The 17,684-nt window shown below is 31.7% G+C and overlaps 1 protein-coding gene and 1 non-coding gene across 2 annotated transcripts; both read right to left on the minus strand.

Annotated features, from left to right (window-relative positions):
• Window positions 1–353: 353 nt before the first annotated feature.
• Window positions 354–1,829, minus strand: UCP5 (uncoupling protein 5). Its single transcript, XM_016345560.3, has one exon. It carries the CDS (start codon window positions 1,497–1,499, stop codon window positions 522–524), a length of 978 nt encoding a protein of 325 aa, XP_016201046.1. The 5' UTR covers window positions 1,500–1,829; the 3' UTR covers window positions 354–521.
• Window positions 1,830–10,898: 9,069 nt separating this feature from the next.
• Window positions 10,899–10,980, minus strand: TRNAS-GCU (transfer RNA serine (anticodon GCU)). Its single transcript has one exon. It is a non-coding gene; the product is annotated as a tRNA-Ser (tRNA).
• Window positions 10,981–17,684: the final 6,704 nt, after the last annotated feature.

Below are 17,684 nucleotides of genomic sequence, written 5' to 3' on the forward strand. Positions count from 1 at the left end.
CATAAAGAGTAATACAAAAGAAAACCAAGTTACCAACGCTTTTAGTTAGCATCTTGAAGCACAAATCACGGTACCTTTCACACCTCACAATAACCGTGTTCTGTTCCACACTCTACAACTGACTATGCTACTTCCACGCTCACAATAATTCTTCAAACCTAAAACCATAAAATCTTCTATAATTTTCTTATAAAAAAATTTTGGCCCACTTGTTACCTACCTTCTTTGTATTCTTGAAATTGATGGACGCAAAGAATTTGACTGGATCACACATTGAAAGATAATATTTGTATTTTTTTTTATATTTTGTCTTGTATTTTATTATTAAAAATTAAAAAGTGTAGGCCAGTTGATTCCAGAAATATTGGATTTGATGGATTAAATCATAATAATAAAAATTACTCAACCACAGGCAAAACATCAGGAATCTTGAAAACGCAAGAGACAAGTAAACAAAAAACGCAAAACATTTTATTTTTTCGCCATTATCATAATGATGATGATCATCTTGGTAGTCTTTCTCAGAAATCCTTGAAGAGCTTGCGAACCTGTTCAAGCGTAACGAACAGAACAACAGTGAAAGGACCCTGCCTCGATATCGTAGGAATGAACCCCTTGTACAGCGCCATGGGACCCTCCGCACGCACCGTCTTCAGAGCACAATCAAGAGCCCCAGTGTACGGCGGCTCAGCCCCTGGCTCCACCCTCATGTTCATTACCCTAGTCTTAATCACGTCAACAGGGTTCGAAGCAACAGCTGCAACGAACCCCGCCGCAAAACTCGCCGTCACGTGAGTCCCTAAACCATCGCGCATCAAACCTTTTTCAAGAATCGCTTCCTTGAACTGGTCGTACGACGCCAGCTGCGAAGCCGTAACAAGCATCGCGCGGTTCACCGTAAGCGATGAACCGCGCCACAGGGAAGCAACGCCTTCTTGCTTCGCCATTTTCGTTATGGCGTCCACGACGGACTTGTAGTTGCGCCGCTGAGCTGGAGGGAGTCTCCCGTCGGCCTGCATCCTCACCATGGCCACGTCAGCTGGGTTACCAACGGCGGCTCCGACGCCGCCGGCGATTAGCCCTGCCTCGATCTTGCGTGAGAGAGGCATGGTGGTGGCGCCGCCGGGAACAGGGGAAGGGACGGACCATTTCTGCTTGAGGAGGTCATAGAGCCCCATACGAGTGGTGGAGTAGAGTGTCTGGCGGAGGACGGTGGCGGAGACACCAGAAAAGAGAGCGGCGAGGCCTTCTTGCTGGACGAGCTTGACGCCGACGGTTACGAGTCCGACGCGAGGAGGTTGGGTGATTTGCGGAGGTGGTGAGACGTGGATGGATCGGGATCCGGTTTGGAAGGCGAGTGCGGGTCGGAGGGAAGGTACGGAGGTTGGATTGGACTCGCCTTGGAGCTGCATGCGGACCTTGATGAGGTCGAGTGGGTGGGTTGAACAGCCTGCAACGATTGAAGCTATGCCTCCTTCTACAAAACCCTTAACACCCATGATGTTGTTGTTGTGGTGCAAAATTGATGAATTGGGGTTAGTGTATGTTAGAATGAAAAGAATGGATTAGAGAGTAAATTGGGACTATTGGGACCAGTTGGAGTTGGAGATATCACTAGAGACCATAAGATGGGAATGGAGGCCACAGGCTATGGAAGAAGAGTGGGGGACGGCGGCCCTCTGAGACATATGATAGGTCAGATCTGATGTGTGTGAATGTGTTTTTTGTGTGGAGAGGTAAGAGAAGATGTTGCAGTATTTATAGGAGTCAGGGTGAAGGCGAGGGTTCCGACTTAGGTCTAACGCGATTACGGGAACGTAGCCAATTAGATTCATTGTGGTGCACAATTTATTGCGCTATTTAATTAACGCGTTTCCGCTGCAGGCCCCCCTCTTGTTTCTTATTTCATTCTCATTCACCTCAGAAAATCAATATTTTGTATCAAATTCATAAATTTATTATATTTGTAATATCAAAATATTTTAAAAGTGAAATTATAATTATAACTTCTGTGACTATTATGTTTGAAATATAAATCAATCATCAATTTTACAAATACAAAGAGAATAATAAAAAAATTTCTCCCTCGAGTTATTACCAAATTTATCAATAAAAACCGTAGCAATCTTTTACCCTCGTTTGTTAATGTGCTATATTTCTACAACTATCCCCAATTGGCATAATATTTCTAAATTTATTAAAGAAATATTCTCTCTTTTTTAGGGAGGAAAAAGTTTTTGTCTTACTCTTATATCACTTTAATTATAACTATTTTTTGCTTTTGTAATTATATTTTTAATCTCATCTCTTAACATTAATAATAGTAAATTAATATCAAAGAAAATTTATATTCTTTTATCGTGGATATAAATCTTTTATATAATCAATTCAATATATCAAAAATTTAATGCATTTAAATATAATTTATATATAAATACACTGATTTATCTATAACATAATTTAAAAAATCAAACGGATATATATATAATATATATATAAACTATGCTAATGAAAACCATAAAAAAAAATCAACAACATCAATCAATAATTTGAAAAAATCCAATGTCCATTTACAATTTTTTTTTTAAATTATTCTTTTATATTTTTCTTTTTTCTCTTCCTTTAAAAAACTACAATTTTACCTTCCAACACAAAGTTACCCACAATACCAATCATCATCAGTCGCCTCCAACGACCACCTCAAATCAGTTATAATCGATTATCTTAAATTTTAAATCCAAAGTTTTAAATTTTAATCTCTAAATTCTAAATCCTAAATTGTAAATTATAAATTTTAAATCTTAAATATTAAATCCTAAATATTAAACTATAAACCTTAAATCTTAACTTTTAAATTTTAAACACTAAATCCTATTTTTTTATTTAAGTTTTAGATTTTTTATTATCAATTATTTTCCACATACAAATTATTTTTCCATAAAAATTATATTACCCTAATTTACTTCACGCGCCGCTTAATCTAACTAACTTTTTAATCAACACGCGAATATATAACTGCCTTTTTTTAAAGGATTTTGTTTTCGTTTTCGAATTTTCTCAATGTTTTCGATCTGCGTTTCTTTTCGTTCGTTCTCTACGTTTTTGAAGATAATGAATAATTCAAGTTCAGATTGTCAATTGAACCCAAACAAAGTTTATTATTGTTTTGAATCCAATCAAGTGGCTGATGTGTGGTTCGATTATAGTTAATGTTTTCGTTAGTAGTTTATGATTCTGTAGGTGAATAATGTTGTTTTTGTTTGTGAAAATTGTTGTTCATCGTTGATGGTTTGAATTGAATGTAATGTAAACGTTTTGCATTAAAAATATATTTTTCTGTATTTGCAACAAATTTTGGTGTAACACAAAGATATATATTTGAGTGTATTGTTTAAGAATTTTTGGTATATGTGTGCTGATAAGTTCTGCATAATTCAAAACTCTTTTTCTCCCTCCTCATCTTCTACTGCTTCTTCTTCTTCTTTTTCATCATCATCTTTTTTTTTTCTTGTTTTATCTTCTTAAGTTTCTTCTTGTTTTATTCTCTTAATAAGAATAAAAAAAATCAAACAAAGAAGAAGAAAAAATACATAATGGTACAAAATTACTTGAAAGATGATGAACTTACATTCATTCAACTAAAAGAAAGAAAGAAATAAGGAAAAAAAAAGAAGAAGAAAAAAATGCAGCATTGAAGGAAATATTTTTTTGTATTTGCAGCAAATTTGGATATAACACGAAGATATTTAGGAGTAACACGATGATATTTGAGTGTTTTATTTAAGAATTTTCGGTGTACGTGTGCTGATAAGTTCTGCATAATTATTCGAAACTCTTTTTCTCTCTCTCATCTTCCACTGCTTCTTCTTCTTTTTCATCATCATCATCACCATCTTCTTCTTTTTTTCTTATTCATCTTTTTCTTTTTGTTTTACCTTCTCAAGTTTCTTCTTGTTTTACTCTCTTAACAATAATAAAAACAAAAAAAAAATCAAACAAAGAAGAAGAAGAAATACATAATGCTGCAAAATTACCTGGAAGAGGATGAACTTACATTCATTCAACTAAAAGAAAGAAAGAAATAAGGAAAAAAAAAGAAGAAAAAGATGTAGCATTAGAGGAAACGTTTTTCTATATTTGCAGTAAATTTGGGTGTAACACAAAGATATTTGGGTGTAACGCGAAGATATTTGAGTGTATTGTTTAAAGAATTTTCGGTGTATGTGTGCTGATAAGTTCTACATAATTCAAAATTGTTCCTCTTCCTCCTCTTCATCTTCTGCTACTTCTTCTTCTTCATCTTCTTATTTCATTTTCTCATAATTCTTTTCGAATTCAGCTTCGTAACTTCCTTCACTTTTCGCAACAATTTTAAAAAAATTTTGAGAAATTTTTATCCTTGTTTGAATTTTGAGTGTTGCAATTTTGATTGAGAGAAAAGAACTGTTTGCGTTATTCAAAAGTTAAAGAAATATGTTTTTAATTTATATAAATTTGTATACCAAAAAAACGTATATGTGTAACAAATCTCTTTTATTATTTCTAATTTTGAATTTTTTTTATTGTGAATTGTTGGTTACTTTTATTTACATATTATTTATTTAATTTATTTTTATTTAGTTATAATTCCATTAATAAATATTTTAAAGACACATATCAATGTATTTAACAAAAAAAAGTTTGTAAAAAACGATTTGAACTTATCATAGTTACATAAGCTAGTTGAGTATATATAGTGGTTTATTATTCTACGCTCTTATTATATATGATAAATATCTCTTAACTACAGATGACAAAACGAGTTGAACTTATCGAATTGGTCCGCATAAAATTGCAAAAAAATGAAAAACAGTAGATTGGGTTGATATATTAAAGCTATCAAAGTGAAAAAGATGTTAAGGGTATTTACATAATAAATTTAATACTACAAATTAATTTTTTTTCTTTTTTTTTAGGTGAGATTTATTCATTCACAAATATTTTTCAATAATTTATACATGTAATTTTGCTCTCATTTTCTCATTTTTTTTTCTCATTTTCTGATGAGAATGACAATACGTCTTTATGAAAATAGAAGACCGTTTAACTAATAAAATGTCTTTATTTCTGTCCCATTTTTATTATGAGTCTCCATTTACTTCTCTCCACATAAGAGGCGCATACTTATAGATATCCATAAATATTAAGTTTTATTTCTTTTTAAATATCAATAATGTCATAATAAAATCATATATATATATATATATATATATATATATATATATATAGTTCAACCAAATATATCTAACCAAATACAATTCAAATATAAATTTAACATAATAGAATACATATAAAATTTTTAACATATAGATTAAAATAAAATGAATTAGCTTTATATATATATATATATATTCGCAGATTCCTGTGGTGTGGATAGCTCAATCTCATGCTTTCGTCACTATTTATTTGCGGGTCTTTGTAAGTCCCCATTAACCTTTTTGTCACAAATAATCTTAGTGTATCTTTTGGTGCGATTTTTTTTGGTCATATCTATTAAAATAAAATGAATTAGTGTTACTTATACAAAATATATATATATATGTGTGTGGATATTTAAGTAAATTTTTTTTCATAGATCTTCTTGTGGAGTGGATACCTCAATTTCCTGTTCCGTCTCTGTTTATTTGTGGGAGTTGGTCTTTGTCCCGTGAAAATTTTATAGATCTCTATTAACCTTTCTGTTACAGATAATTTCTGCAAATATTGGCATGTGCGAATTTTTTTTGTCATTCCTATTCACTAGTCTCTCATTTTCACATCTTTTGGTCTAGCAGTGACGATGAGTAAAAACTCTTATTTGCTCGTTTCTCCTCCATCATCTTCTAAGCTCGCCTTCTCTAGCAGCTCTTCAAGCACCAGCACGGTAAGTAGCAGGCAGCGGTGACAAATAGCAAGTATCCCTCATCAAGCACGCACCAACAGCGGTCTCTCCCAGCCACGAATTGCAAGTAGCGACGATAAGTAGCAGACTTAATTTAAAATGAAAAGTGATAGAGAGTCAATAAGTTTTATGATTTGTAATAAGGGTTTTTTACTTAAATAAATTGTATGGGAGTCAAAATTACCTGATTCTCCTGAAAAGAATTCTGCAACGTGAATCCCCTCTTGGTATTATTATATAAATCGTCCTAGGCTACATAGGGTTACATAAAACGTGAATCATCTCAGCCTAGGACGATTTATGCATGAACATGTTAGGCAAATCAAACATAAATCGTGGCAGGGTCTCCAGGGTTAGAAGAAGAGCATAAATCGTCCCAGGGTGGTAGGTTTCACGTGTTAATGGGCTAACTCTCACTGGGCTGCCATGATTTATGCATTATTGGAACCCTATTCAGCCTGGTACGATTTATGTTTGTGTTCGTAACACTAACTGGGTTGGGACGATTTATGTCCAAGTTGTAAGAACCATAGAAGTCAGAACCGAACCGGTGATCGAACCGTTCACGTAACCGGATTAATGGTTCAACCGGCAGGTAACCAGTTGAACCGATTGACCCGATCCTATGTAATTAAAAAATAAAATATATAAAAAATTTTAAAATTAAAATTTAAAATACATATTTTCACTATTAACCCAACTTCAACATTTTTAAAAAAATTTGAAACTCAAGCGGTTCGGTCGAACCGGTCTCACCGAGTGATATCGATTTAAACCAATTCACTCACCATTTTGACCGGAGAGGAAGTTTGGGGGGAGAAGTGTTTCGGGTGTGGGGACCAGCCCGCGGCGGAGGTGCAACTGCTGGTGGGCAGAGGCGCCTGAGTGGCGCAGGTGGTGGTGGCAGTGGGCCGCCGATGACCGGCTGGTGGAGGAAGTAATCTGTCCGGTGGTGATAATGGCCGCGAACCAAGGAGATATGTACCGCCTGAACGATATTGCGCATGTTGCCGGATTTATTGATCAAAAGGTATGTTTTTTAATTTTGTAATGTTGTTGAGTCGAGGCCATGAGTATGTTAAGTACATTGATATATTGGATGATATAGTATGTTGGATGATATTGTATAGGGTGAATATGCATCTTAGAATATTTTTTGATTAAGACGTTGCCCGATACCATGTTTAGTGATTTAGTTAGTTTTTGGTTTAGTATAAGACGTTAGAAATCAGGGTTCTTAGTAGATTATGGAATTCGCTCATGATAGGGGGATGGTTCTGATGGCAGAATCCCCAAAAATTCGCTGTTGTTACTATTGTTAGCAAGACCGGACCGGAGTGAATTGGTTTAAATCGATATCACTCGGTGAGACCGGTTCGATCGAACCGTTTGAGTTTCAAATTTTTTTAAAAATGTTGAAGTTGGGTTAATAGTGAAAATATGTATTTTAAATTTTAATTTTAAAATTTTTTATATATTTTATTTTTTAATTACATAGGATCGAGTCAATCGGTTCAACTGGTTACCTGCCGATTGAACCATTAACCCGGTTACGTGAACGGTTCGATTACCGGTTCGGTTTTGACTTCTATGGTTCTTACAACTTGGGCATAAATCGTCCCAGCCCAGTTAGTGTTAGGAACAAAAACATAAATCGTGTCAGGCTGAATAGGGTCCCAATAATACATAAATCGTGGCAGCCAGTGAGAGTTAACCCATTAACACGTAAAACCTACCACCTGGGACGATTTATGCTCTTCTTCTAACCCTGGAGATCCTGCCACGATTTACGTTTGATTTGCCTAACATGTTCATGCATAAATCGTCCTAGGCTAAGATGATTTACATTTTATATAACCCTCTGCAGCCTAGGACGATTTATATAATAATACCAAGAAGGGATTCACGTTGCAGAATCCATTTCAGGGGAATCAGGTAATTTTGACTCCCATACAATTTATTTAAGTAAAAAACCCTTGTAATAATCAATTAGTTATTATGATTATTTTTAATGGTATGAAATTACATCTAATAATATAGAATTACTTATTTTTCTTTTATTGTTAAAATATTGGCCAAATTTTAATAAAATGTATTGACTCTCTAAACTTTCTCATTTAAAATTTTTATATATGTCATGGTTAATGATAAAATCTTAAAAGTAAATAAAACTTATCACTTTAACAATAAATATATTATTATTACTACTATTACTTAATATAAAATATTTTAATTTTTTACAAAAATATTTAATATAAAATTTTATATATTTTGTAATTAATGATAAAAAATTAAAAATCAATCAAATATATTATAATAATAAATATATTTTATATTATTTTTACTACTATAATAATATTAATAATAATATAATAAATTTTAATTATTTTTAATATTTTTTTCATTCGTCAATATAAAAATTTTTGAATTAAATATTTTTGTAACAAGTGAAAATATTAAAAATAAATAAAAATTATTACAATAATAATAAGTATATATGTTATATTATTTTTTAAAATTATAAAATAATTATCATTAATTTATATATAAAAATAATTATTAAAGAGTATTTTAATCAAATGAACTAAAATGTACGTTATTTATTTAACTTTTGTAAAAAAAAAAATGTACATTTTATAAATAAAAATAAAGATCGAAAGAAAGTATCATTTAAATATTCAGTAAAAAAGGATAACGTTATTTTTCTTTATTTTAAAAGAATTGTGCAATATTAAATTTATTTTAAGTTACTTGTATAAAAAATCCATAAAATGGAATGTCATTTGTCAAACTTACACCAGTGTTTAAATAACGGAAATTCGAGTTCATTCATGAATTCATATTATGATACATTGCACGGAAAAATATATTATGATGTAAAAAGGACACGCAAATATATAACATTTTAGAAAACAAAATCGTAAAGAAAATATAAAATAATTTGAAATAGTGTGGAGAAAAAATAAGATGAAATGTACATGGACAAAGAAGACATTCTGGTTAATAAATCCAAGTCTCTTTACCATTGCATCAAAACATGTTCTATGCATGTTGCAACAGAACATGACCACGAAACAATTCAGGATAAAATCATATTCGAAATATTCGTCTTATCTAAGAAGAAAAAATAACCCCAAAATAATGAAACCTAAATACAACTTGATCCGATCCAAACAAGAGTGGGGAGAAAAGTGAAAAAGGAAAAATCATCAATCACTGTCCAACATAAAGGAGTGGTTACATAATTAAATGGTTTTACGTAATAATCAACCTGCCCAAAGAAAATTAGGAAGGAGAATTGAAGAATAGTAGAGGAATAGAAATAGAATAACAAACACGGGCGAAAGAGTCCAATGGTTAAGACTCAAAGGTGTCCATTGGAGGGTATCAAATGCTATTCTCATATTCTGGATTCTTGACCTTCCCAATTTACTACCTTTCAAATTTGAACAGCAAAATCTCATCCAGAAGCATCGCATGTGCCACTCACGCGTCCTAAGATTAACTCAGCAACCAAGACTTAGGATCGGTTTAGATAGGTTCATAAATTATTTTTTTTTATATTTTTAATTTATAAAAATGTATAGTATTAATATTTGATATAATTTTTAAAATTAAATTGTAATTTTTTAAAAAATTATTTTAGTACGTATAAAAAAAATAAAAAAATAATTTTTTTTCATAATAAAAAACTTTTTATTATTCTTCTCTTAAAATAAACACTTTTAGAATTAAAAAATCAAACATAAAATAATTTATATATAAGTTACTTTTAATATAAGTATTTATTGTTTAATTTATTTAAAAAAAATTTAATTAAATTGTTTATTTAAACTAAACCTCATTTGTTATAAAATTTGAGTTTTATTTACGAATTTGTAGTTGATTAATAGTTGTTAGTTTACTATATAAAAAATAAAATTCGAATCTCTAACTTTTACTTAAATATACAAGTGAGTTGATTATAAATGAGTTGACTACTTGATCAATTAAAATTGGATTGCTTATATATGATGACCAAATGCATTCAATTTTTGTAAGGTCAAAGTGGCAACCTTATCATCATTTGTTTTTTTTTTTTCATATGATATAATGAGCTCTGTTTATTGTTTGGTTTGACCTTCAGGTTAACGAAACCTACGGAATACTAAATTTCTTGAGAACCAAAATTTTTAAATCTTTCAACCGAGAATTACGAGTTTCTAATGTATTTATTGAATACAAAATTAACAATTATTTTCCCTTAGAAACGTTACTTAACCAAACTCATAATATCACAAGTACTTTAATTATTAATATAATTTTGCAGAAAGGAATACCAAAGGTATATATACATATATGATGATGAGATCTACTTCGAAAAAGTGTCTCTAAAATGTATAATAATTTATGTTTGTTATTCATAGCTGATTCCAAAAGAGAAAACAAAAATATGTTTTTGTTTATGACTTAATTTAGTAATAAAAATAAATTTAAAAAAAAAAAGAGAAAGAAAGAGAAGAAATAAAATTATCACTAATTTGTTAAAATAAAAATTCATTCAACTGCGTATTAGATGCGAGATTGACTATTAACTATTACTTCAACACTACTGTTTATTTTATCATTTTATTGTCGTCGTTAAATTGTTATTAATTAAGTTGAAATTAAATTTGCAACATCGTGTAATCTAACCACAAACACAAAAATCATAGTGGTTACTAAATAAATCTTTTAAAATATGATTAAAATGAACATAAAAAAATCTGAAACCAACCATTTGGAGCATTATTATGAGAAAAGTTGTATACTAAATAATAAAGCACGTTTTATTGAATGATTAAAGAGGTGGTACCTGGTGAAGGCATAAAGGAGTTGATTACAAAAGTTGGGAACTCAACCTCCCCCAGAAAGTAGTAACCAGGTCTCACTGCTAAGTTCAGTGGGCTCCACTTTGGAAGGTTCGTGTGTGCAACCATTTTAAGGAACATAAAAACACCGTCGCCTGAGAGATTCGAACTCTCGCGGGGAAACCCCATGTACTTAGCAGGCACACGCCTTAACCACTCGGCCAAAGCGACGTCTTTGATTGTTTCACTCTCTACTTTCCTTCACTATTAAATGATAACAAGTTAATTTTTTACATATTTTTGGTGTAGAGAAGTTTTGTATAATATTTATTCATGTATAAGTAACCAGATTAGCAAAAATGTTTGAATTGATCATCCATTTAACTTAAGAGTCTTGCAAACACAATAATCATACCAAAATATTATTTGTATATAAACACATATATTATTTAACTAATTTTATATGTGTATTTTATATTTCAATATATATTTTATACAAATCATTAATTTAGTAGCTGATTTTTTTATTATATATAATATAGTTGATAATATCCCAATTGAAGTTTGGACCTGATAATATCCCGATTGAGGTTTGGAAGGGTCTTAGAGGAAATGACATCAATTGGTTAACCAAGCTTTTTAATGAGATTTTAAGGTAAAAGAAGATGCCTGATGAGTGGAGAAAGAGCACCTTGATACCTATCTACAAGAATAAAGGGGATATACAAAATTGTGGAAACAATAGAGGAATCAAACTCATGAATCATACCATAAAGTTATGGGAAATGGTGATAGAAAGGAGGTTGAGAAAAGAGACACAAATAATAGAGGTTGACAAAATCAATTATTATTTATGCCAGGCAGATCCACCACCGAAACGATATACCTGTTAAGAAGGATGATGGAGATGTATCGTAGTAATAAAAGGGATCTACATATGGTGTTTATTGATTTGGAAAAGCGTACGATAGGGTGTTAAGGGAGGTCTTATGAAAGATTTTAGAAAAGAAGAGAGTAATGATTGCATATATTCGTGCAATTAAAGACATGTATAATGGGCCACAACTAGTGTGAAGATTCAATGTGGTGTGACAGAGGAATTTTTCATTGGTATAGGATTACACCAATGATCATCCTTAAGTGCATAGCTTATCACATTAGTCTTGGAAGTCCTCACAGAGCACATCCAAGAGCCTGTGCCATGGTACATGCTTTTTGTCGATGATATCGTCCTTATGGGAGGGTCAAGGGAAGACCTAAATAAGAAGTTGGACTTATGGAGAGAAGCTCTAGAAGTGCATGGTCTGGGCATAAGCCGTAGCAAGACGGAATATATGGAATATAAGTTCGGTCTGAGAAGGGAAAACCCTAATATAGAGGTGAAGATTGGAGAAAACACCCTACAAAAAGTTAAAAATTTTAAGTATCTTGGGTGCATCATACAGGATAATAGAGAGATTGAACATGATGTAAATCATAGGATCCAAACAGGTTGGTCAAAATGGCGGAGTGCATATGGTTTTATATGTGACAAAAAAGTATCTTTAAAACTTAAAGGTAAATTCTATCGCACTGCTATAAGACCTGCTATGCTTTATAGTACGGAGTGTTGGGCAGTCAAAGGGGAGCACAAACATAAGCTAAGTATGACAGAGATGGAGATGTTGAGATGGATGAGTGGTCATACTCGATTTGATAAAATAAGGAACGAAGATACAAGTGAGAGAGTTGGAGTAGCACCCATTGTGAAAAAGATGGTAGAATCGAGTCTCAGGTGATTTGGACATGTGAGAAGAAGACCGACAGAACACCCGGTCAGGAGGGTGGATGAGATGGAAGATGGACAAGGGGTGAAAGGCAGAGAAAGATCTAAGAAGACCATTCATGAGGTGGTCAAACGAGATCTACATATAAAGGATCTCTCTGTAAACATGATACATAACAGAGTTTAATGACGTCGTTTGATTCATGTAACTGACCTCTCCTAGTAGGACCAGACTTTGTTGTTGTTGTTGTATATAATATAGTTGATAATCATATTAGTTATTAGCAACTAAATGGCTGTGAAATTTTATATTTTATATATATATATATATTTTTTTTTTTAATTTTCATGAGTTGTCTTATGTTTTTGTTGTCACATTGAAAAAAAAAATTGTTGATTTTCGCATCTAGTATCTAAAAGAAAATCTACTTGTCCGAGTTAATACCTAAAATCAACGTGATATATGAGTTTTGGCGTGAAGTCCCAACTCTTTTGAGTGAAAGTTTTGACTCATTTGCCGAATAGTAAAGTTGTTCGATATTCTTGTTTATATGATGTTGGGTAATACCTGCAGAGGACTCTAATATTTAAATTAATAAGAGTTTAAGTAGATTTAAGTGAATTGGACTTGAAAAATATAATTTGATGAAGTGAAGTATTTATAAAAGCAGATAATAATTTAGCCATTACTCCAATGTCTTTCTATTTGTGGTAATGGAAATTTTCTTTCTTAATATTTGAAAAATTATTCCATGTTGTAGTGGGGACTGAACTATGAATAGCATATAAGGTAATGCTTAACAAAGTCTTACTTATCATACAAGTCGGATAGAGTGCAAGTCACAAAACGCATGTTCTGAGTAGATCGGGGAGATTGATAAAAGTTATCGACCAATAAAGTGTTAGTATAAATTTTTTATTAATATTGATAAAAATATTGATTTCCTAATATTTTTCTTTTTTTAATAAGAATAATTATAATTTAATGTAAAAATTTAATATAGCAAATAAAAATACCTTTCAAAAATCCTTAATTGAGTGTGTAAGTAAATTATGTCCGACAAAATGGTCAAAATAAAGAATTTTAATATATTTGTTTAGAAATTTTAAACTATGCAATTCAGTTTAATCATATAATTTATTGTTTTATTTCAAACAGTTAAATTAAAGGCATAATAACATAAATGATTTTTTTTTTCAACTCCTAACAACTAAGGTATATAGAGTGATTTGCCTAAGAAGAACATGCAAATATGTTGTTGGAAGTTTCCTGATTTAATTCTAGTCAATTATTGACATGAACATATATATAGGTCCTTCATACCCCCTAATTTATTTGTACAATTTGGGCCACTAACCATCCATCAGCTTTAATTTAAGAAAGGGGCACATACAGATTGTTAATTGCGTTAGTGCGAATGTGCAATGAATTGGGTTATTGATTTATTGGCCACAATTTGCTTGTCTATTCTTAATAAATTGGAAGGTAACAAGATAAAGTCATATACAGGTATGATATGGACTATGATGGATGATCCCTAATATTATAGAGATGGAAGTTACTTGGTGGCAGATACGATGGGGGTAATATAAGGCCAAATGGTTGGGGCAATGAGTTGACAAACGGACTCTGATCTACTTGATTGACTTGCTTAATATTTGTGACTGATCTGATATATAATCAATGCATATAATTTTACAAGTTTTATAATACATTAATAAAAAATTAGTTTGAATTGATTAGGTTATTAACTTACTCATTCACTTAAACAAGTATTGGAGTGCTGGACGATAACTTTATCGATGAGGTACTTGGGTATTAATCTTGGAGCAAACCCAAGACTGGTAAAAACATGTAAGCCGGTAATAAACAAGATGAAAGAAAAATTTAGTCTGTGGAAAGCAAAAGTCCCCAGTAAAGCAGAAAAGTTGGTCCTCATAAAGTCAGTCATTAATAGTCTACCAATTTTTTATCTCAGCATCTATAAAATGCCAGCTAAGGTGGCAAAAAAATTAATCTCACTACAGCGGAGGTTCTTTTGGGGGAAAGAGGATGGAAAATCTGGATTGGTTCTTGTAAAGTGAGAAATGATACAGGCACCGAAGAAACTAGGAGGTCTAGGTGTGGGAGATGCGTTGATCAGGAACACTGCCTTATTGTTCAAGTGGTGGTGGAGATTTTCTAAGGAAGACTGTCTACTATGGAAGAAGATAGTGTGCTCGTGCAATAATCTGAATCTTAACAAGTTATTGTCTACTCAAGTATTACCAACAAAAGGGGGCCCGTGGAAAGATATATGTAACTTGCAAATAAAAGAACAAACTGTCAGACAAAAGATGATTGATGGACTTGCTATGGAAGTTGGTGATGGTAGATCAACCAGATTTTGGGAGGATATATAGTTACAGTCGGGGAAGTTGAAAGACTCATTTCCGAGGCTTTTCTTGATTTCAAATAACAAAGGATCCGTAATTGGGGACTGTGGGTTTTGGGATGGGATAAAGTGGGTGTGGAACTTTCAATGGAGGAGGGAACTCCGCCAATGGGAGATAGACAATCTGAATCAAATGCTCGATATCTTGCATGCTGTGAGATTGATAGCACATGTACAAGATAGAGTGGTGTGGAAGTTTGACAAGAAATGTGTTTATACTACTAACTCATTTGTGCAGGTTTTGCAGGAACAGACGATGACAGATGATATCCTTAGCTACAAGTTCACAAATGGAATTTGGAAAGGACTGGTGCCACCTAGAGTTGAGCTGTTTATTTGTTTGTGCTAGTAGGTCGAGTTAATACAAAGAAGCAGTTGAGTAGGTTCGGCATCATTCCCCAGAACGATAATGCTTGTGTGATGTGTAACAAGGAAGTTGAATCTGTACAACACTTGTTTGTTACGTGTGAGTTTGCGTGGCAGGTCTGGTGTACGTGGTTCGCTCATGTGGGTCGGGCATGGTGTATTCCGGGGTCCATAAGAGAACTCTTTGAGAGCTGGAAGACGATTCCTATGAAGAAATACGAGCGTAAAACATGATTAGTGGGCTTCTTCTCAGTTATATGGAACATCTGGCTGTGTAGAAATGAACTCATTTTTCAGAATAAGACAACGGTCATGGTGGATTGCATTGCTAGATTACTCTGTAGTTCGAGAAAATGGTGTAAAACTAACTTATGTTGTTGATGGTTATGTCGGAGATGACATAGGAGTTGCTTTGTTTATTTGTTTCTTACTGTTGTATGCTCCACTGAGTGTGTTGAGCTTGTTTGTCTTTCAAAAAAAAAAAAAAACAAGTATTGGATATTTAAATGTTATTTTATATATATAACAATTCATTAACCAACAATAAATTCTTAAATGAAGTTTAGATCCGTGACGAATTTGTTCTTACCTAGTTGAAATGAGAGATACCATGAAAAAAAATTCTTTAGACATTAAATTTAGTAAATGTTATATAATATTTATATTAAAATGAATTATGTTTATATAAAAAATTACATAATGCAAAAAATATTAACTGAAGAATGACAAAATTATATCTTCTAAATACATATACAAATAATAACAGAATCTTCAAAAGATTCGATGGAGATGTGCTCTATGCCTCTGTACCAATGTGTTTGTAAAAGAAAATTGTAACTACTCACAAACATTATTATTTGGAATAAATCACTACATTATCCTAGTAGCACACCAAAATTGTTTTCAAATGGAAGAAATCCAAATATTAGGGATAAAGTGAGATAAAATATAATAACATGTTATTTGGGCTCAGGGCTTAACAAAGTTCTTTTTTTAAAGGTTTATGATATTATCATTGAACAAAAGAACTTAACAAACTTGTATAACTCACAAGAACAGCTTGAATATCACATGTCTACCAAAAACAACTTGAATATCACATGTCTACCAAAAACAACTTGAATATCACAAAGAAATCACCCAAACAAACAACCTACAAAAAATATTAACAACAAAAATGTTCATTAGCACAAACCCAAAAGTCCAAAAAAGATTTTCTGTTTACTAGGTCTAATTAGCTTTAGCTCACATGACATATCTCCCATTCCTCACCTCAAAGGTCGCAAATTTAAACCCTATCGGTTGCAATCAAGGAGAAAATGTGATAAATGTACGAGAAATGTATAGATATATTTTATATCTAGAATTGAGAGTTCTCAAATCCATTAGAATACCTAAAATTAAGGTTGTCTAATCCACTGAAATAAAAAAAAATAACATCATGACTAATTATCCTACAAGAATACAAAAGACGAATTCAACTGTAGCATTTTGACACACTACTGGACATGTCTGTTGTCTGACATAAGCAACAAAAGCTAGCAGCCACGTGTCATTCACTCAGTTCACCATGAAGTGTACTCATATGTAGTGATCTTTTAGCACCGGATATCTTATTTTTTTATCAATCGCAAAAAATACAACAAATATACAAAAGAGATATACATAAATGGTGCATGCATGATACTGATACAGCATCCTTCAAAATGTAACTTTTAAGTCGTGCCCGAAGCAATATATGGCCCAAAACACAGTGTCTTAACTTTGAACGTATTGCAGATATTAAGAAGGCTTGGCCCAAATACTGCAACTGTAATCTAAAGGCTCACAACAAAGCACGGGCTATGGCACTCACCTACTCCTTGGGTTCAATTAAATGGCCTCCAAAATCAAATTTATATTTTCACCCTCTGAAACTTCCATGAATAACTGAATATGCAAAATAATGTTCAAGCTAGTAACAAAAATCATTGTTATGAAATTACATTACGGTAGATTTTATGATGTCTTTTATTGTTGTGTCTAAATTGTCTAATTTATTTTTATAAATGAAAAATAAAATATATAAAGTAAAAATAAAATATTTAAAATTTATTAAATATTATTTTTTTGTTTTTTTTAGTAAGTTAGACACCATAGCATTCATCTTACATTAAACTATGTACTATCAAATTAGTTAAACACTCATGTATAATTCTGGTTGAAAATAATTTACAATCATTATATAACAATTTAGTCAAATATATCAAATTATCTAACGATTTTTCGTTAATAACTTTAAATAAAAATAACTACATATAAATTTCTAAAATAAATGAGTTACTTTTAAATATTGAATAAATTTTCATATAAATCTATTTCTATTTTCT

The sequence above is a fragment of the Arachis ipaensis genome, chromosome B5, assembly GCF_059453495.1.
Source record: "Arachis ipaensis isolate K30076 ecotype BB chromosome B5, ASM5945349v1, whole genome shotgun sequence".
NCBI classification, from domain to species: domain Eukaryota; kingdom Viridiplantae; phylum Streptophyta; class Magnoliopsida; order Fabales; family Fabaceae; genus Arachis; species Arachis ipaensis.

What these genes read in the sequence shown, in the direction of transcription:
- UCP5 (XM_016345560.3), bottom strand. Translation starts at nt 1,499, where the DNA reads ATGGGTGTTAAGGGTTTTGTAGAAGGAGGCATAGCTTCAATCGTTGCA.